General features: G+C 36.3%; 4 protein-coding genes across 16 annotated transcripts; 3 read left to right on the forward strand and 1 right to left on the reverse strand.

Moving 5' to 3' along the window:
- The first annotated feature begins 200 nt into the window (after positions 1-200).
- On the forward strand, positions 201-1,468 carry LOC114874525 (mRNA turnover protein 4 homolog). The gene is made up of 4 exons (XM_029183882.2): positions 201-410; positions 529-833; positions 912-1,148; positions 1,226-1,468. Exons 1-4 carry the CDS (start codon positions 383-385, stop codon positions 1,382-1,384), a joined length of 729 nt encoding a protein of 242 aa, XP_029039715.1. The 5' UTR covers positions 201-382; the 3' UTR covers positions 1,385-1,468.
- Positions 1,469-2,038: 570 nt separating this feature from the next.
- Positions 2,039-18,513, reverse strand: LOC114874513 (phosphatidate phosphatase LPIN3). 7 transcript variants are annotated; one of them, XR_003789115.2, is made up of 12 exons: positions 14,549-14,747; positions 9,896-10,767; positions 8,754-9,737; positions 8,545-8,681; positions 8,179-8,390; positions 7,925-8,104; positions 7,293-7,829; positions 6,881-7,215; positions 6,293-6,796; positions 6,093-6,196; positions 5,160-5,681; positions 4,591-4,681 (listed from the first exon to the last, which is right to left on the reverse strand). XR_003789115.2 is itself a non-coding variant. In XM_029183843.2 (11 exons), the coding sequence occupies exons 2-11, from the start codon at positions 10,082-10,084 to the stop codon at positions 4,531-4,533; spliced, it is 3,333 nt and encodes a 1,110-aa protein (XP_029039676.1). In that variant the 5' UTR covers positions 10,085-10,767; positions 18,426-18,513; the 3' UTR covers positions 2,039-4,530. The 7 variants fall into 7 exon arrangements, 6 of the variants coding, with proteins under 6 accessions (XP_029039676.1, XP_029039679.1, XP_029039680.1 ...); XM_029183843.2 differs by lacking the exons at positions 5,160-5,681; positions 14,549-14,747 and adding an exon at positions 18,426-18,513 and having other exon boundaries at positions 2,039-4,681; XM_029183846.2 differs by lacking the exons at positions 5,160-5,681; positions 14,549-14,747 and adding an exon at positions 16,234-16,334 and having other exon boundaries at positions 2,039-4,681.
- Positions 14,971-19,752, forward strand: LOC114874522. 7 transcript variants are annotated; one of them, XM_029183867.2, is made up of 7 exons: positions 15,086-15,260; positions 15,450-15,680; positions 17,110-17,265; positions 18,441-18,602; positions 18,673-18,824; positions 18,967-19,005; positions 19,094-19,752. In XM_029183867.2, exons 3-7 carry the CDS (start codon positions 17,179-17,181, stop codon positions 19,326-19,328), a joined length of 675 nt encoding a protein of 224 aa, XP_029039700.2. In that variant the 5' UTR covers positions 15,086-15,260; positions 15,450-15,680; positions 17,110-17,178; the 3' UTR covers positions 19,329-19,752. The 7 variants fall into 7 exon arrangements, with proteins under 7 accessions (XP_029039703.2, XP_029039700.2, XP_029039702.2 ...); XM_029183870.2 differs by lacking the exons at positions 15,086-15,260; positions 15,450-15,680 and adding an exon at positions 14,971-15,079; XM_029183869.2 differs by lacking the exons at positions 15,086-15,260; positions 15,450-15,680 and adding an exon at positions 15,690-16,044.
- Positions 19,611-20,927, forward strand: LOC114874523. The gene is made up of 5 exons (XM_029183874.2): positions 19,611-19,752; positions 19,846-19,978; positions 20,099-20,251; positions 20,339-20,490; positions 20,592-20,927. Exons 1-5 carry the CDS (start codon positions 19,670-19,672, stop codon positions 20,872-20,874), a joined length of 804 nt encoding a protein of 267 aa, XP_029039707.2. The 5' UTR covers positions 19,611-19,669; the 3' UTR covers positions 20,875-20,927.
- The last annotated feature ends 182 nt before the right edge of the window (positions 20,928-21,109 follow it).

A 21,109-nucleotide genomic window follows, 5' to 3' on the forward strand; every position in this document is an offset into this window, starting at 1 on the left:
ATGTCATTTTTCCATCGAAAATCTTATCGAATAGATATTTTTCAACATTTAATACAAATTTAAATGATATATTGACACATAAATTTGAATTATAGGTTCGCATACTATTACAATATCGAAACAGTTTGTCGTTAATTGAAAAAGTTTCGTTATGTATCAAGATTGTAATTTACATTCTATCAAATTCGATGGAACCTACTATTTTAAATTATTGTTTAACGCTTGAAAATACTCAAAAATATTATTAGCGTTTATATCGTTTGTAAACTTGCGCCATTTTCTTTGAACGTTACATGTATACCGGAGCACATGCTTGCCTGAGTGATAGCGTACTTTGTTAATTTATATTCTAGTGTAATTTGTGACATAATTTTACAATAAAATGCCAAAGTCAAAAAGAGATAAAAAAAGTAATGTTATATCGTACTAATTCCTCATTTTCGTTATTCAAACTAACCTATTTCTAAACTAACCTAAGTATGTTTCACGTGTTGTCATATTAGATTATAAATTCATTATATTTTACAGTATCTCTCACTAAAACGAGCAAGAAAGGTCTTGTTCTGAAGCAACAAATTGTAGAAGATGTTAGAAATTGTGTTGAAAAATATGATAGCGTATTTCTTATATCCGTACACAATATGCGGAATAATAAACTTAAAGATTTACGAGCCGAATGGAAGGATAGTCGGTTTTTCTTTGGTAAAAACAAAGTGATAGCGTTAGCATTGGGTAAATCAGCGGAAGATGAAGTTACGGAGGGTGTACATAAATTGTCAGCGGCATTAAGAGGACAATGCGGTTTGCTTTTTACCAATCGAAGTAAAAACGAGGTAGGTATCTATTTCTTGTATCTTTAGTAATCTATTATGAACACATCTATTAATTAAACATCTTCGACGTTTTTTTAGGTATTGGAATGGATGGAAGAATATGAAGAAGAGGATTATGCCAGGTCAGGTTTTGTTACACAAGAGACTATAACATTACCTGAAGGACCTATGGCAGATTTTCCCCATAGTATAGAACCTCATTTGAGGCAATTAGGTATGCCTACAGCTCTGCAGAAAGGTGTGGTAACATTACTTAAAGAATACACTGTGTGTAAGAAAGGACAAACATTAACTCCAGAACAAGCACGAATTTTGGTAAGATGTCAATTTAGATTACTAAAAATAATACAAAGTTTGAATTTGAAAAGTCTAACGGATGTGATTCATTACAGAAATTGCTTGATAAACAACTAGCTACATTTAAAATGATACCATTAGGTGTGTTTTCTAAGAAACATGGATATGAGAAACTTGCATCTGAAGATGATGTTAAAGAAAATATAGGGGCACAAATGGAAGTAGAAGAAGACAAAGAAATCGATAATACATGATGCATGTATTCTTTTAAGGAAGGATTTATGTATGGAATCTTGTGTATATAATGTATCATAAAGAAAATTGAAGTTTTCATTTTATAAGTCTCCTCTATGAAGTTATCCATTTGACCGATATTTTCAAAAACAAATGATATCATTTATAAAATTTTAAACATTTTTGTATCTATAAAATAACAAAATTATACGTTCATTTTACAAGCCTCAATGTTTCATTTGAATTTTTCTTAAAAAAACAACCATGATATTACCAGTGTATTTTACTATATGCTGGATAATTGGAGTTCTGTGGGTAAATTACACAATTACTTCATTAATCTATAATAAAACCACTATAAACTTAAATTTTTGCTATTAAACACGTAGACCATATGTTATTGGTGTTCAGAAAATACACGCAATAGTAACCGCAAAATAGTCTTTGACGTAAATTCTAATAAAAGAAGCAGCCAGGTGTCCATCAACTCTTCAGATGAATCCGACAACGAAGAGAACAGAAAACGTAATAAACGAAAATCAAAGTACGAGGTAAATACAGATAACCAAAAGAATATAATAAATGTATCGTTAACAAAATCTAATTCGTAATTAAATCGACTTAATTAGGATGTCAAAACGCGTTGGCCAAGTCGAAATTCGGTGAATGCGGTATAACAATAAACAAGAGTTTACTTTCTGAAGCGCCAATAAAGTTACATTACAAAATATCTACATACAAGAAAATCTTATTGCGGCAGTAAACTACCATTTATTCACTTTGGAACCTTTAGAGTATATGATTATTACATGTGGAAATTTATGTTATCATATTTATATAGAATAAAATACGTGTAACTAGAAGAATTGCGAAGGATTCTGTTACGTTACAAAACTTGCAACTATATCGTCTTTGGTTTAGTAACATACTTAATAGAATTGAAATTATAAACACGTAACAACAATGTGGATGAAAAGTAACGAAACGGGAGAAACATAAAAATTCAGAATGTACGAGAACTCGTGTTTCGTGAAACATCAAAAGATACGCACAGTTATTTAAAGTTGCATTTATTTTATAAACATTTTAACTCGATTATGCAGTATTCATGTTTATTGCGAAAAAGCATTTCAAGTCTTAGTTTGCAATTATTACTACGGAATGCTTTGAAACCTTAAGATTTGATATCGATAGAACACGTATAATCGAGTGAAATTTCACTGTAGTTACTTATTCGATTAAAAATCCGTTAATATGTAATAATCTGAAGATACCACCTACGCGAAAGCATACAAAATTATTTTACAAACTATATATGAAATTATAAAAAAATTTTAATTTATTTGTACTAAAAGTAATGTACTTGACAAGAGAGATAAAATACTACCGAAAATTAAACGACTGATAATTTACACATCCATATACAATGTACTTTTTTTTATTGTTACGTATGATGAATGTGATTAATGTAATTATTATTGTTGATATTAATATAATAATGTTATTGCTATATTAATAATAACAGTAATAATTAGCGTTTTAATCCCAGGACACTAATCGTGTATCATATACGAAAAAACAGTAATTGCATTGCTTGTGTTTGTCGTAATGTTTTGCTTAACGAAATTGATAATAATTTATTAAAAATTATCTTCGTATTGAGCAAAAATTGTAGACACATAATTAAAATACAATACTGTACCATGAAATAACCTTGCATTGCTAGCACTGTTTGTATCTAATTGATGTCGAGATATCGATATTTTATTCTTATAAATAACTGCTTGAAGTAATAAAAATTCTTAAATTCTATTCTTAACAGCACATTTTGAGTAAGAATCGTTGATGTTTATCTAAAATTCGTGAGATATTTTCAATTCTATTTTTCTTTGGTGGAAAATAATTGTACCTTTGCCCCATGGGCAATAAGAATCTGAGGATATTTTAAACTGGCATCTTTCTAGATGTTATTAAGACAACTTTGTAACAGAAAAACAATAACCTAATCTACTTTGTTAGCACGTACCTTCAGGTGATGTACTTTGAAAGACATCGACGTAATATACATTAAAAATGACAATTTAACGACGTTCTTTACGTTACTAAAGTTATATACTGTATAGAAAAAGTCAAGAGTGATACGACAGAAGAAACTATAGAAATATCCATTGGTCATGCTTCGCACGAACTCGTCTTTTTTACACTGTGATCGTCCTGACTGTTAAGCAAATAGTAGTTTGTTCGAAATATCACAATACATAAACGATTACATATTCTAGGATATGGCAATCTCACAGCACACTAATTCAATGGAGAGATCTTGTACAAAAATAAATAAACATTTCTTTAACTAAATATTTCATAAAAATAATCTAACGTAGGTATTTAAATTATATCATAATACATTACGTGTTCGAGTGCTAGAGAAATTACCATTATTATTAACTGATTCCTACAAGTTTCGAATGAAATGGAAGTTTACAGAAATAAACGCCAGTACATTATATGTATTACGCTACATTATGTTTGACTAATAAGCAAAACTCTCTAGCACAACGAATCTTTTTCGTAAACGCATCAACGAATCACTTCACGCGCGAGTTTATCACCTACTTCGGTTACACACACCGATATCGATAGCATAACATACCTTATGAAAAAAAATATGCGTGCATTGCCTTAATCATGGCGTATAAGCAGTTCGTTTTACTGTTTATCAAGCTTGCAGCTAATACACTGAGCTTTTTCCCCCGTACAATTAAGGGGCACGCATTGTGCTCTCTGACTGATGTAATCATTTCAATATAACTTATACTTAATTTCAATTTCACATTGCTGGTAACTACAATATCATCCTTCTACTCTAATACAAGTGGAATGTGTAAATTCAATTGTAGACTGATGTTGCTTTTAAATCATCCACATTTCATTGTAAAAAAAAGAACCGGTATTTTTATGTACTTTTATGATGTTGTTTGTTAGCCTTCAATCTCCAAACAGGACAGAAATGATCCAATCTCGTAAAGAAACGTTTAAAAGTAGCATCAGTCAAGAACACTCTGGCCGATAACACATGGAGTATAAAAGGTGATTAAATACGAACGATCGTTATCGAATTACGAGTAAAGTATCATTCTCGTTTAACGTGAAAAGCACACATTTCTGATTACATAGCTAGCTTCTGGTCGTAAAGTTCTTCGAGTGGTGGTACTTCCGGTATTGGGTCCCGCCAATACGCGAAATGACTGAATTCGTCCGCTGCGTCTTCTCTCCAAGCAGGGAATAGATGGTCAACTATAAAGCTCATGTTTGAGTATCTGTAAAAAATAATATAAACTGAAGACCTGTACGAATGATCCACACATTCGCTGATGAAAGTCAACGAACATGAATGTAGGGATTAGTATTAAATATTTCATTAAACAGGGTGAGATGTGTGGGTTTTTAGTACAAAGTTTCGGTAATCAATTTATATTCTCTGTAGAGGAAAAAAAAAATTAGGGGATTATAAAATAAAAAATTTTATGTTCGAAGTACTTGGTTGAATATTCGTGCATGACAAACAAAAAAAAAGTAAAAATTATTCTGCAATACACAGTAACAACACACTTCAAACTCTTGTGTCAAAGCAAAGTATTAATAATTCTTAGATGAGTATAAATAATTTCAACGATAATTTTATTCCATATGTTCAACCTTCAAAAAAAAAGTGATTATAGATTAAGACTACTTAAGATGAGTAAATTAATGAAAATGTAAATGATGAAATGCAGTTGTGTAAGAACGTGTGCTTACCCTATAAATTATAAGAAGATAGGTAGAAGTTCTTGCACAACCAAATACCTCAAAGCATAACTAACAATACTGAACTAATAAAATAAGCTAAATTACTAATTTAAAAAAAGAGAAAAAAAAAAAGCGATTAAAAAAAAGATTGAAACTGCCATTGGAAAAATTACTGTCTACTTATACGTATGTGTACTATTCTCTTCATCTGCAACTTTTGTAAATTACTGTGCCAGATGTGTATAAATATATACATAGAAATATACTGCATTGTATACAAATGATATATCCTGAGTATATGTATTATTAATCGTAACATTAAATATTCGAATGATGAGGTAGAAGTTACCAGAGTATCGAATCGAATACAATACCAATGGCACGAATATACTGCTTTGTAATTATTACTATCGAAACATTAATAATTGGGCTAATAAAATGAAACAGCTATGGTTGTGCCGCCATCAGTAGGTGTTTCGCATGGGCAGTGGCGGGAATAACTCATTGACGATATCGCACTGACATGCGTAACTGCAATCACAGAAATATCCGACCTATGAACATCTTTTTCAATTACCAATAAGGTGAACACGTTTTCCTTTATATTTGTACAATATTCTGCTTCTTTTTTTATACTTCGTTAAATGAATTCGATGAATTCCTTTTGCATTAAAATTACCATAAACATGCTAATTAGCAAATAAAATTTCATTCATTTGAGCGTACGCTAATGTGCGCCAACTATTTCTAAAATTAACATATTGGCATGCAATAAACTGCAACGATTTTAAATTTTTTATCAACGAAACTAATAATCTCAGTATTACATTCAAAATAATAATATGTAAGTTTCTTGAACGATATCTTTTGTGTAATTTCCTGTACAAGTTTTTAAAGTAAGTTAGTAGAAATAGTGTGGAACAAATGTAAATGGTTACTTACGATGACTGGAATGTCTGCGTCAATTCGTGTTTCAATTCACCCCTGTGGTTGATAGTAAATATGCGCATAGTAGGAATTCCCACAGCCCGATATGCCCAAACATCCTAAAGGAGAGAACGATTTCATAACATGTACTAAAGTATCGAAGAAACATTCTAATATTACACGATAACAGAATAGGCTGGAAGAAAAATATTTACATTAATTCGGTTCCCGTAACCAGCGTAGAAAGGTTTCGAACCTTCCGGGAACAAGGCTTGAATGTCACTGAGACACGATATTTTAAATTCCTCGGGTTTCTTTTCGATCACTTCACGGTGGAAAGCTGAAATTAAGCTCGTCGGATTTAGAAGCAACGGTCCTTCCGGAAGCGATAGATCTCCCTGCTTGATACTCTTCAGGTATTCTCTTGTGACCTTGGCTTGTCCAATTGCTCTTGAGGATAAATATAGCAATTTGTAGCCATTATTTTTTATCTTTGTAAACAACTGAGCAACACCTGACTGAGCCCAGTCTTTGCCAACAATCGGTAGAATGTGACCCAATACGTCAGATTTTGTAATTGTTCCGTCAATATCGGAGATAACAATTTTGTCATCCCATCTCCATTTGTAAATATGACATTTACAACGAGTCGTGCCTTGGTAAGCCGTCGTCACGCTAAAAACAACTTCATTGGCTCCATCTTTCAAATTAAGGCTCGCCTGTAACAAAATAATGATCGACATCCGTGTAATAGGAAATACATTTGACAAGTTGAATTTTATGATTCAACAAATTCTACATACTATTTGAGTAGACGATAATCTTAAGGTTTTGCGATATTTTTCAGTAGATTCGTAATACAATCTTCTTTCCTTTGGTATTTTAACTCCTTGCGGCGATTCGTTTTGATTGCTATCGGAATCCTCGCTGCCGCTATAGCCTTCACCCTCTCTTTCGTGGTTTTTCTCAGTCTTGGTCATATTTTTTGATAATTTCGGACGCTGTTCTATCGCCTCCTCGATGGCTGTAGTCTCTATGATCTGTTCAGTCTTCACTTCTCTACTCGGTATATCATCAACTGGAGTGTTCTCTTTCGTATCGATTATCTGTTCTGAAATTTGTACGCTGATTCCGTCAGCTATAACAGGTGAAACGGACATTTCAAAACTACCGTTACAAAAGCAGAGAATCAAATTAAATATTAACGCGTCTTACTCTGACTAAGCTCCTGAGATTTTTTAGGTGGTTGCGTGGAACGTCTCCATGAAAACCATGAGCTATAACCACTACGACCTTCAGGCTTGCCAATATTTTCCTGCTTTTTTTCTTCATGCATTAAAGGTAACGGCATGCACTGTGCGTACAAATTTTCAATTGTACCTTGTGGTAAATGTCTTTGAAAAACAGCATAGGTCATCACGATTGGACAAGCAGTTGCCCAATTGTAGAATTTTCCATTAATTTTTACAACTAAATTTGGATTTTCGTACAACTTTGGATCGGAACAAATGTCTTCGTAATGAAGCAAATTTTGATGGAAAGCTTCTTTAGACGGGCCAGTTTCGGTATCTAAACCACCGCATAAAGATATACTAATGTCCATGTTGTTGTCGAATATAGAATGTTTCGGTTCCTCGAAATCACTGTCCAATGATTTCGGTCCGCCAATAGCACCCTCGACACTGTTAGGACTTTGAGGTAAACTCGGCCCGTTACCGGATTCGGTGTCTTCTTCATCTACTCCTTTACGACCTGAAAAAAATAATGTCGCATATAAATATCACGAAGAATAATTAACAACTCGTTTCTACATAAAAAAAATGTGTATCCTGAAGCAAGCAATGTACCCTTTACGGCCGCTGAACCTCTATGAGAGGAAGGAAAGTAAAGAGCAGCAACTTCAGGATCCAGTTCGTCGGCATTAAGATCGCTAAGGTAAATTCCTTCGGACTCTGGATTGTGTCTGACTCGAGAAGTTTTCTTCATAAACGAAAACATACCACTAAGCATAGATCGGTGTGCTTCAGCTATTATTAAAACAACAATTAATTAATTGTATCAAAGCATTAGCAATTATGCGAATATTATACAAGTTACTAACTGTTGTTCGACTGATTAGCAGCACTCGACGAACTCAATGAATTTCTATGAGATGGATGAGTCGATTCTGGTGGTAAGCTTGGTAGTTCACCCCATCTCCAGCTTTGTTGATGACTCTTATCTTCTTCTCCATCCTCACCTTCTTGCGTAATTTTTCGCATTTCAAACTCTGTGTCAGACTGAACAGGTGAACATGGCCTAGAATCCTGATTCCTATTAAATATGATGACAATAAAGGATTGCAAATATTAATTATATATGTAAATTTATTTCATGTATACATTTCGCTCGAGTCACGTATGTGAATTCCCGCATGTGTGTGGAATAAAGCTGGAATATATATGTATTATTGTAAACGTAAACTTACTTTGTAACTTCAGTATCACTGAAGAAATGAAAATCTGTTTCAGGACGTTTTTCTACTGCCTCTTGCACAGAGATCACTGGTTCTGCAGAAGCATTTTTCTTCTCTAATTCTACGATCGGACTTGTCTCCTTTAACATCTTTAATGAATATACATGTATTAATAGGCAATCTTTAATGTTCGATTAAAGTTTCTATATGTAAACACTTACAGATTCGCTAAGAGATTCATCCGGAACAGATGTGTCGTTTTCACTCATTTCTGTTTGACTACTACTTCCGTTGCTGGTCTTTCTTTGAGATCCTTTTTTCTTCATGATACTTTTCCTCTTTCGTTTCCTCTTCGTTGAATTGTTATTCTTATTTTCGTCAACGTTCTCATCCTTCGAACTCTTTTTAATTATCAACACGTTTGACTCGTCACTAGACTTTTCTTTCCCACTGCTTTGCACGTCCTCCGTGATGGGTCTAAAATCATTCTTTACTACGCTAATCTTGCGAATTCTTTCGGTCGAAGTTACAGCTACAAAGGACTTTGGAGTTGATGCAGCTGGAGATGTTTCGTCGTCATTAATACCGTCCATATCAAAGATTTCTTCCTCGTTTTTTAAAGTATCATGTTTCGCTTCTTTCTTCTTCCAATCACTTAACAGTGCCTTTTCAAATTTCTGTCTCTGGTCAGCAGGTAGCTCAGGAAAATTTTCTTTGAACAATCTCTCTCTTTCCTCGCTTTTAAGAGCTGAATACTGTTCACATATCATTTGCTGCTTTTGCAATGTAGATATGGTGTCAAAATTTTCTTTGAACATTTCCTCTCTCTCTTCCGAAGTTAACGACGCAATTTGAAGCCATTTCGCGCGATGTTCTTCTGGAAGATCAGAGAACTGTTCAATTAAAAACTTCTCTCTCTGATCCGGTGGCAAGGCTGACATTTGTTCCCATTTCTCTCTTTCAATGGATAAAACAGATTCTATAAGAATCTTGTCTCTTTGTTCGGGAGGAAGATCAGAAAGAAGATTGAATCTAGACGGTGGAAAGCAATTGTCATCAGGAATGGGTGAGCAAGCCAAATGCGGTGGGATTTCAGTATCTGTTGGAGAGCCATCGGAACCAACTTCTTCGACAAAAAAAGCTTCTCCTGAATCGCCCAATTTCATGTGAATTTGTCTAGGGTCTCCATTTATTTCTATATCCACCTATCAAAAAACACAGTTGACTCATTAGTTAAACATATATTTAGATATATTTAAAATTATATCTGTACGTGCAAACTGAGTGTCATCGTTGACATTCTAGAAGTTTCTATATTATTCAAAACTTGCTTTAGCAATAATAAATTATGTAATAAACTTACGATTTTTTCTCTGGAACGAAGTACACCGAGTTTTCCAAAGCGAACGTGAAAGGGAGAACAAGTAAATGATGCATCCGGTTGTTCAACAACGACGACATCGATGGCACCGGTGAGCGTCGCTGCGTTGATTTCATTGTAGAAATCACGAAAATTACTTATAAACTTCCCAATGTAGTTCATGCTGTACATCTTAAATTCGCGTATCGTAGAACTCCTTTCAAAATGTATTTTCGGTAGATTTCACCGTTTACTGACGGTGAAAGTGTAATAAGATATTTCAAAGTTACCGCGAGAATAAAGGGACGTATCTCTTTAGAGATATTCCGAGGTGAAATCGAGATATATTGAGTTTAAAAATTTACTTAATCATATCGGGATATCGTATCTCAATGACAACCGTACGATTCATGAAACCGAACGTTTCTGATGAAAATGAATCGATGATTGTGACGAAACTGCGTTCGAACCAAATCTTAACGGCTCCACAATAGAACCGTCACTGGCTTGAAATGGTAAGGAACTGTCAATGATTCGAAGCCGGGCTAATACTTCGAGTAACGATACAATACAGGTTTATCACGCAAAATGCGTAATAAAGATCGCAATTAACGAGTACACGTTCCAGTTCGCAGAACAATACAATCCATCTAACAGAATACACTTGCAACTTGACCGAAATGCGAATCCTTTGTTCTTATAGACGGTTTGATGAGAAATCCACCCGACTACCAGCAGACGGTAGTCAAAGTTGACGTTAGAACAGGTCACGTGCCTCTTCTCGACCAATCAGAATCCCGATACGCGTCGGTCAATAAGAACCGACATCACGTGATCGGACGTGCCGCTGCCGCGTATTTTGAATTGCCCCGAATCTGTAACGAAAGAAAATACATAAAACAATGACAATCGTTAACGAGGTGAATTAATTTTACTCCACATTCGTTATATTACGTGCATTCATTTACAATGTAACAAGCAATTATAACGAACAACCTTTGGAAATCGCTTTATTTGTTAAGCAAATTAATTTAAGTAGGACCTTCGATCAAATATTAATTTCAATGCGTATTACGTGACAAGCGTTGGACAAGAAAATCCTTTAACCTCGAATTACGACTTATGATACATAACGAAACCGTATAACTGCGAGATTCGAAAGAAAATTTTCCATTATATAAGGCCGAAAGAAAGGTGGGACGTGAAATGTTTTCAATGCATTTTATCGCTGTTCCCAAAAGATTAATGACCGCTGAACCTTTAAGTGGGTAAATTCCGTGGAAGCAACGAAGTTTGTCGATCGTTGTACTTTGTTCTAACCACGGTGACTGTATTTATTGCGCTAACATGATTATTTTTATTTCAAAAAGAACAAATGAAATGTACACTCATGATTTTGTAATGACGTTACGGTTGTATTATCATTTAAACGGTTAGGTAATCATAAACGTGGAAGAATCGAAGACGACCAGGATTGGCGCGTCGCTTGGCTGCGCACGCGAACACTGCGTGCAACCTTTTCGACACGTTTCATCGATACCAACGGCAAAAAGCAAAATTCGTTTTACTATCTTACCAAATCTCTGAACAATGATAGCGAAAACTTTGCATCGTCCACGTTAGAGATACAGTTCGATCAAAGGAAAGATTACACGTGAATTTCAAACAATTTTTAATTTAAAAAAGCCGAATTCTCGGCCTGTGCCAACTCGTCGAAGATAATTCGAATGGAAATTCTTCTTTTTGAAATTCATATTTTAAGCAAAAGATTACGGTTTATCACGACGAATCGATATGATAATTTTATTTAAATTTAGGATTAAAGGCCGTGTCTCAGCTGTCTCTCTTCGAATTTTCGAGATAAAGATTTCGTATATAGCGATTTAAGCTTGCGTAACTCAAAGAACGAACCCGCTCTCATGACTGACAGTTGGACGAATTTCAAGAGGCTCGATCGTTGAAGTGGTACGTTTTGTAAATCGCTTGGAATATTCCCGTGCAATATTCCTTTGTCCATTTTTTTTCTCTCATTGACGTCGCAGGTGTAAATATCTTTAGCGTTAACGTTTCGATCCGTGACTGACGTTACGTATACGTTAATACGAGCATTCCAAAAATTATGCTATCAAACTTTTCCACTGTAAGGCGAATCTCTTTTGTTCAAGTGGAAATTCTTCCACTAAATTGGTTGCGACCACTGGCAATTTTATCAAGCGAGAACATCTCTGTTTAGATTTTAGTAAAATCGTGCGTTAATGCGATTTATCCGTTTCAAAGGTCGAGGTTAACGATTCGCTTCTAATCTACGAGAATAATCATTGAAACAAAGCATTGATTTTCGTCAAATAAAAAGAAATTTGTGATCAACGATAGAACTGAAAAAACCAGTGGACTGTGGAAAGGGGGGAGAAGACCTAGCAGCTGTTTCCGGGAAGAATCAGCGCGTCTTTTCTTTAGTGCAATTTGTTCCAATGAACGCTTTTCATGAATGCATGTATAAACGAATACATATACAGCGTTATTAATAAAATATAATGAAATACAAATTGGAAAACCAGCTAGAATCAAAGTGGGAGTAAAAAATTTCTAAAAACTCGTTTCTTCTTCCTTTTAGAGCCGTGTTCACGTAACTTTACCACTTATAAACAACCATGTAACGTTATTTTCGTGGCGATTCGCTCGCGACCTCTCCCCTTCTCTTCGAAACTTATCTCTCACTGGTACGACGTTTATGCAATCGTGATCGTAGAAAATGAAATCGTGAACGATCAGAATATCGGGGATTATTTAAGAAAATATCTTCTTTCACAAATTTCAATAATTTCGTATTCGAACAATGAAGAATTTTCTCACGGTACGGTTTATTGGTACACGCGCATAACCTCTGACCATCGCGTTACGACAATTCGCGTTTACGCAATGTTAACATCAGTAGTTTGTTCAATTTTACATTAGTCTTACCGGCCGGAAAAGGCTGTTTCGACGCGGGAACGTATACGGTAAATGACGTAAAAGCAGTAAGCGAAAGTAATTCGTTAGTGAACACGAGCTGCGGCTCGATACCAGGTCATTCCTTCTCTCTCGGGACACTTCTGCTCCTTTTGCTTTCGATTCACGGATCGTTCGAATATCTCTATTTTACCATTCGGCAAAGCGATTACTGTTATGGTACAACAGTACGCGTGTGCGAATGAATGCAGACGCCATCGAACAAGTGGCGACGCGTAACTATGGTCAAGCGTTAGCTATAGGTTCATTGCACCTTATCTAACATTATAAAATACTCGTTTCAGGAATGTAAGTGGCAACAGCCTTACACGGAAACATTTTACCATCGTAATCGTTACACAGCGTAATTTGGAAGAACATATGAGTCATAGGTATCTGAAGTACGACGAATGCCAATTCTCGACACTCGTCCTTTCCCTGTTTACAGATACATTCGTTTGAATAAGATTTCCCAAAAATGGAATCGCTAGATAAGATTACTTGCAGCGATGACAAATAGGTTTATTCAAAGGCGTAAATATCCTTGCCAAGAATCGTTTCTAAGTAGAACTTTGTATTGAAAGTAATCGTTGCGGAAATTCAATTATGCATTGACGTGACTCGATCGATAAACAAGCGTCAAAGACGAATCCAATTTTGGATTGAATTCGTTCTATTCCTGTCTTTTGTTCTCATCGGTAGAGATTAACGATTCGAAGATAAAATATCGAAATTGTCGACGGTTGGCCTCTGTCCAGGTCGATTCTTCGACCGTGGACTTAACATTGAACTCGGCGTATCGTACGGGCACATTTCTGGCGTTTCTTGTCGCTTCCACTGGTGGAAATTTTTCAACCCGACGGTTCCTCTACACTTGAACGATTCACTTTGACGTTTAACAACGATTCGGGGAAAAGCTAAAGTGGAGACAGGAAATCTTGACGAAATTCAGGGGTATGAATAACGAGGAACGTCCTTGAGCTTTGATCGAGCTGCCTCTTTTAACGAAAATAAGCGAGATCGAGAAACCGTCTAGATGAATCTTATTGGAAACGGTGCCAAACGGCACGGGCTAAGGGAGCCAACTAACTCGTGCAACAGCTCTTCCTGTTTTTCTTCCTGTCTCTTCATCGTAAACACTGTCACGTTTTGTTCGCCATTGAATTAACACGTACAGCGTGAATTTTATTTCTTATGGTAAACGTATAGAATCGAGTTTAAAAACGATGTGACGCTGAATTACAGAAAATTGAGGTTATAACGCGCAGAGCCGAGCCTAGAATTTCGCGGGCCCGAGACAAGTTACGATCATTAGCGTTGTACATAATTAAGTTAATGCGTTTTTTATCTATTCTTTGTTGCTAATGAACGCAGTATCTCTAATGGGTTCTGTTTACAAATTACCATTCTCCGTCCATTTGTTTACCGAACGACGCAATCGTCACGGCGCATAAGACTATCCCGTCCTGTTATACCTGCAGTGTTTGTTAAAATAATGCAAAGAAACGTATCGCAGGGAATTATCTTGGAGATACACGCGAAGACAGTAGCGGGCAGGTCGTAAACGCGTGCCTCCCGCTCTTACGTTTTCATTCATAAACACGGTACCGCTCCTCGCTACAAATGGAAACGCGATCACGACGCAACAGACCCGTTGGCGTTACTCACCCAATCGCGATGAACGGTTCAGTCGTATTCGAAGGAGGGAAAATTCTTTTTCTTTATTTCCAAAACAGAGAAAAATCCACAGGACGGCCGTTTGCTCAGCTTCCGAATTTCACAAAGGCGAACGCAAAACAGCCCGCGTCAATCCAATTCGCGCGAGCGACAGAGCCGAACTGAATCAGCGGCTAGAGAAGCTTGAACCTCTCTCGGTTACTGTGCGCGTTACTTTATCGTGGCCGCGCGAAATGCTCGCCGAATATACATGCGGTCTCGCGCGTTCGCGTCCACATAAACATACATCGCAAGCACGTACACAGAGGCTCGCGTAAACACGCAGCTTGAGACGGAGAAAACGCACGCGTAGCCTCCTGTTTTCGCTAGCATAACGCTTTCCGATTGGTGTTTGGAACTCGGACTAGCAGCCGAGCCTCCTTCTGCCCTCTACGGAGAAAGACCGGTGTGACGCGAAGGAGAGGAAAGGAAACGAAACGAAACGAAACGCGTCGGATCGTTGACCTAGATTGCCGCTGATTAGTGCGTATTCACGACCGCGATAACCATGTGACCGATAGAAAAACAATTGTTTTCGATATTCTGTTATTTCTGGTATTTTATAATATCTATTTACGCTTTGCCCTCGTTCCTCTATCATTCGAATTTTTAACGCCGTAAAAGAAACACGTATAAATTGTGATCGAACTTGCAATTAAAATGCGTAAGTATGATTTTTATCGCTTTGAGTTACTTGACCCAGCCGTCGATCTTAACGTAACAGTAACCTTGAAACGAAAGAGAAAGAACAGGTGTAATCAGCGATGCAAATCACTAGCCAATTATTCTGGGAAAATATTGTGATACATAAAGTCGCAAAAGAACCTGTTTAATATTTTGTTTACTATTATAGAGGGCCAAATTGTTTCGATGAATTTATGCGATCGTGTACGGAAAAACAAACGGATTTCGCAATCGAGCGATAATAGAGCGAACGTCACAACGCGGATACGTTACAGTCATCGATCCGAGCTTTCTGATTGGAGGAGTAAAACCCGAGCGGTGAATCGTAAGGGATCGGAGAGGTTCGGGGAGAAGCTCTGATGCGAGAATACCTAGCAGAAAAACAATCTTGTTTTTGCAGGTAGTGTTTTGTTCCTAGTCGCGTGTCGATAAACACATTAGAATTGACAGCTCGTAGAGAGAAAGAATACTAGAAAAATATTATAACACTGGTCGGGGAATGTATTTTCAATCCGACATTATCAGGCACACTGTTGTTTGATCGAAACTACTAACCTATCTCTCATGTTTCAATGACACAAAGCTTACATTTCATTAGCGTTTACGATCGAGATTGACACATCAAATATTCTTTCACCTATGAAACAAGTACTATCTCTCGAACTGTCAAAACATTTTGATTAACGACAGGAGGTTCTCGAAAAAAGAAGACAAAGGAAGACGCGATACAAAACATCGCAGCAAGTGAAAACAATGATTACAAGGTTACGTTACAAAGGAACGACGAACGTGTTTCGCGTATCTAGCAATTTAATTAAAGCTTCCCCTCGTATCTCCGTGTTATTGTAAACAACGATGTTGTTGTTGACCACGTGTATTCATGGATATCTACTTGGCGCGTTACTCTTCAAGCGTAAAAACAAACGAAAGAGTAAAAATAACAAAATACTTACGCGATGCGATAAACCTTCACGTCAGATTACTTTTCTAATTGTAAATGAGGGAACCATCTTAGATCCTTTATTCGTTTTTCTATGAATCACTTTATACCTTAGTTTTTTTTGACAATGAAAGCAGACACGAGCACGTGTGTCGATTTTTCCTGTCAGTTTGTTTACTCGCCGATAACCAACTAAACGAATGTCGTTAAGGTAGATACGCAAAGTAAATGTTTTACAATCTTCACGAGGGCACCACGTAACGACGCTCGTTTATGTCGATAATATCGGACAATTGTTTTTCTCAGCGAGTAATCGCAACCCGGTTCGAGTCCACGCTTCGCTTCGAGATATCGTTCGCCTCGTCGAGTTCGATCGATAACGATTCCCTAGAACAGGAGTGGGCAATAGTTTTGGCACGGGGGAGGTTAGCACCTTTTAAAATAATTGCATTGATTAGTTAACTTTGCATTTTAGAAAGGTATAAATTGTACCATAAAAATCAATAAATATAAATTCAATAAAATAGTGGCGGTTTTATTCAATTTATTTAAATACGAGACAGGAAGGAAATCTCGATTCAAAACCTCTTGGCGGGCCGCTATTTGCCCACCCCTGGCCTAGAATTATGCTACTCGTAGATAAGAATGCTAATTGTTGTTAAAAATACTGCAGTCGAACAATCGTGGTTGTGCGACAAAACATGCAACGCTGTTCGACGCGAATTTTTATTTTCTTCCATTTTCGTGTCACTGGCGAAGTAGAGAATCTAGTTCCTTCTAGTGATTCTTTTGGGAGTAAACCGAAATGCAAAAAACATTACCTTTTTCAATCGAAAGAGCGTTTATCTGTTGCTTCGTGGGAGTCATTTTTATATCTTTTACCGAACAGAAATTGGAAACAGAAAAACACCAAGAAGAATGGTTTCGAATAAATCTAACCGACTTCGTTGACCACCTAATGCCTTTCGTATCGAAATATATCGTTGAAAACGAGATGGATCCATTGATGATTCCGGACGTGGGTCAAAGTTTCTGGATCGTAGGTGTACGTATACCCTTGTTTCTCATTAACCCTTTCGCTGCCACGGTGGTCCCATGGGACCATTACTAATTATAAGAAAAATGTGCTAATGGCAACATTGTACCATTATTTTAATATATTTCGCAGTTCTTTGCCATTATAAAATTTTTAATATAAAATTTGTGGCCCAAGTTCAAAAATTCGCCCGGCAGTGAAAGGGTTAAATTCGTTCTGGAAGGTGGCACAAGTTCATGCGCGAAAGGAAAAGTAGGTCAGGGGGTCGAAATCGAGATTTTGGATCAATGGAAAAACGCGTGAAAGCGAACGCGGAACTTTCGGACCGACGAAAGCGAAATAAACGAACGTTGAACGATTCGAAGGAAAACGAAAGTGAAACGAGGACGGCGCGTGACCGATCTCGGTCGATGAACCTCATTTGCTTGGCGTCTTGTTTCCACCTGTTCCTCCCCTTTCTTTTCTGCTTGCGTTCCTATGATACCAATCGAGGGGAAGATGCTCTCCAAACCTCTATTTTTTAGCATCAAGTATTCTAATATTTATTTCCAATTACAAAAGAAACAGGGCTTGTTCCAGTTAGCTGGAATTCCTGTCGAAGTCGTTGCTCTTCTCGCGTCGAACTCGACATTGAACTTGAGAAAAAGCTGCCTCCGACACGGCTTCCAATCGAAACGAGAAGAAAAGTGTTCGAAGACCGTGAACTTTTTCTGTTCAACTAAACCCACTTTCGTTTCTCGTTTCGAGGCAACGAACATTGAATTTGAACTTGAGCGAACGAGAAACCAAACGATTCTCGTTTCCGTTTCTCTTTCTCTCTTTTCGTTGTTTGCAAATTTTCATTTTCATTTTTACAAAAATAAGCTCTTGTATCATTAAGAAAAACTCAGTGCTATGTATCGAAAGATAACAAAAGCAGCTGACGATTAATCCTTCTTCACTGATACAATTAAAATTGTTATCTTTATAATTATACCTCTCGATTTGATCGATTGAATCTTTCTTATCTTTAACGTCGAAGATGGAAAAAAGCGTAATGTTTTTCTAACCAGCTAGATATAAGAAGATACCTTTATATCAGTGCTTTTGTTTTGCGAGATGATTATTTGCAACGTTTTTCGGGTTATATATGCACCGAACAAATGTTCCCAATCAGATTAAAGTCTTACCAATTTTGTTTTCAGCCGTTACTGATTCTACCTTCGTTACATGCTGAATTAACGTATTCCTTCTCTTCGGGATCCATGCACTATTTGTCGAAATTAGAGCGTAATGGTACCGTCACTGTCTCATACACAGGTCAAACGTTCACCATCGATGGAAACGTTGTGTTCGACAGAATTTTGGTAACTATATAGTTGACTCAATGGAAACCAGATGATACCTAAAACAATGTATTCTCTTGCTTTAATATAGCTCACCTACGATTATTTCATAAAACTACTATTTCTAAGGCAACAGGGCAAAGTATTCGCTGATGCGAGTTCGGTTTGGGTCAATTTCAGGATCAATTTTAATATTCTCAATTGCGAGTTTACTCTAAAAGCGATCGAGCTATGTAACATCGAGTACGTGATGATTTTTTTAAATTACTGATTCGTTAAAAATCTTTTTGAATTGTTTTAATTGGGCTTGTTTAATTAATTTAATAATATTTAATGATTTAAATTATCATTCTTATTATACGATAACTTTTATATTGTATTGTAGCACAATCAGTTGGTTTCATCAAAATAGGAAGTATCAAAAGTAAAATCATTATCTCGTTGTTAATATGTACAGTACCTACTTTCGTATCACTATCAGAATCACTAACAAAAATAATTCTTTATCGTAGATCAATTACTATCTCCATTGTAGGAGGTACTTTAACGGAACTACTGATAACACCTTTCACTAATATCGTAACATTTCTAATTAAAAAGGCGTTGATGAAGATGATCGAGAAACGAATAACGGAATTATTTATTGCACATTTCGACCAGATGAACGAGACAGTTTGTCCCTGGAACATTTTCGAATTACACCGCTACTGGTCCAAATATCAGAGTAGCGAATTCGAAATGAATTAATCAAGATCCGGAAATGAAAAATTAATTGTACGTGTTGTACTCGTCAAGAGGAAAATAAACGATGTGCCAATAATGAGCTCATTTTTCTTCTAATAAATTGTGAAAATTTTCCAAACTTTTGCGTAACGATTCCTTTCTTCGCATCCTGTATTTGCGATGTTGTTAGTTTTTTTAAGATAATCGAAGTACTTGACAATGAGAACGATATTGCCAATAGAGCTCGATAAGGATAAGATACGATCGGATAAGGGATCAACGAGTACCAATAAAAATAGAGAAAGCAGGTTGAAGACAGGTAGTCGAATCGTTGACGATTGATCGTTCAGTATCAACGGTGCACCATGGCAGCTATAATTCAATTTCTCCTTTTGCTGTGCGTTTCGGCGCTGTTTACAAGCGGTTTCGCAGAAACCATCGATGTCGAGTAAGTTTACAATTTATCATTAAAATAACGATCTTCCAAATAGTAAGAAATTCTTATGAATTCCATGAAAATGAAATATTTTTCCCGATACAGAGAAGACGAAGTAGTTTATAGGTCAATGACGAACATCAGCTCGATAGTCGACCTTATGTTGCCCAAGCTTCGCGAATACATACTGAATAAGGGAATGGACCCGTTGAAATTGAACAACATATATCAGCAGCTGGTATTTGTTTCTTTTACGTTCTGCTATTAAATGCTTTCTAATGGAATTTTCATACAATAGTTATAATAAAAACAATTGAGATTTCTTTAGATTCAAGCGTCGGTTCTTTTACTTTTACAGCCAGGCGTGGTCATACGTAACAGAGTGATCAATTTGACAAACGGACGGCTTCAAGGGCTATCAAGCATAAACCGAGTAGGCGACACTATTTTAATTTCCAACAATAGTGGTGTTTACACTGTAATTGCCACGTTGGGATTCGATGTAATCGACGTAAGATGAAGAAAATACTAGACGATACCAAACGATTCTGGCAATGAGTACGAATTGGAAAAATGTATTTTCTTCGAATATTTTTAGGGTACCTATGACTACCTGTTCAAAGATTTCTTGATTAATAGACGGGGACTCATAACAGGACGTTTCGTCGACATCAACGTAAAAGTGGTCGCGGATGTGAACTTCAGAAACCGTGAAGTTGTTCTACGTACGGTCAACATCGTCAAAGTCGGGTAATAATCATTATCTTTATCAAATATTTATTTTTTCAAACTTTCTATGCTTTATTAATTAGTTATTTGATGTCGTTCTAAATGTAACTTTTTTTTTCTAGTGAATTGTCCATAACCTTCAAAGGCCATAACATAATCGATTCCGTGGTAAATCTTATACTGAAACATGTCACGAATCGTTTCCGTGATACAATTTTATCCGCGGTGGAAAAACAATTAGTCGGTATCGCCCAACAATACGTAGACAAACTGCTAAATAATCTTCCACTATCCGAAGAATTTATGGTGAACAACGACATTCTGAAATCTATACCAACTTCAGTCAACATCATAACAGACGATTCGTTTTCGACATATGAATTGGAACAGGAAAAATTTGTATAAAGAACAATGTACTGGTTACTTTCGTTAAATATAATAAAACGCATTAAACATTACTCGTTAGAGACTTATTTCGACACGTAGGCCCCATCAAAGATGCAGAACGACAATATCGACAGCGACGCGGAAGTGCTTTCGATGCGCTATAATACGAACGGTATCGTGCATACAGTTTCAAAGTTTCGATGATAGGTTACGTCCCAACGGGAGAGGAACTTTGATCAAGTTGAATTTCCCA

This window comes from Osmia bicornis, chromosome 6, assembly GCF_907164935.1.
Source record: "Osmia bicornis bicornis chromosome 6, iOsmBic2.1, whole genome shotgun sequence".
Classification (NCBI taxonomy): Eukaryota; Metazoa; Arthropoda; class Insecta; order Hymenoptera; family Megachilidae; genus Osmia; species Osmia bicornis.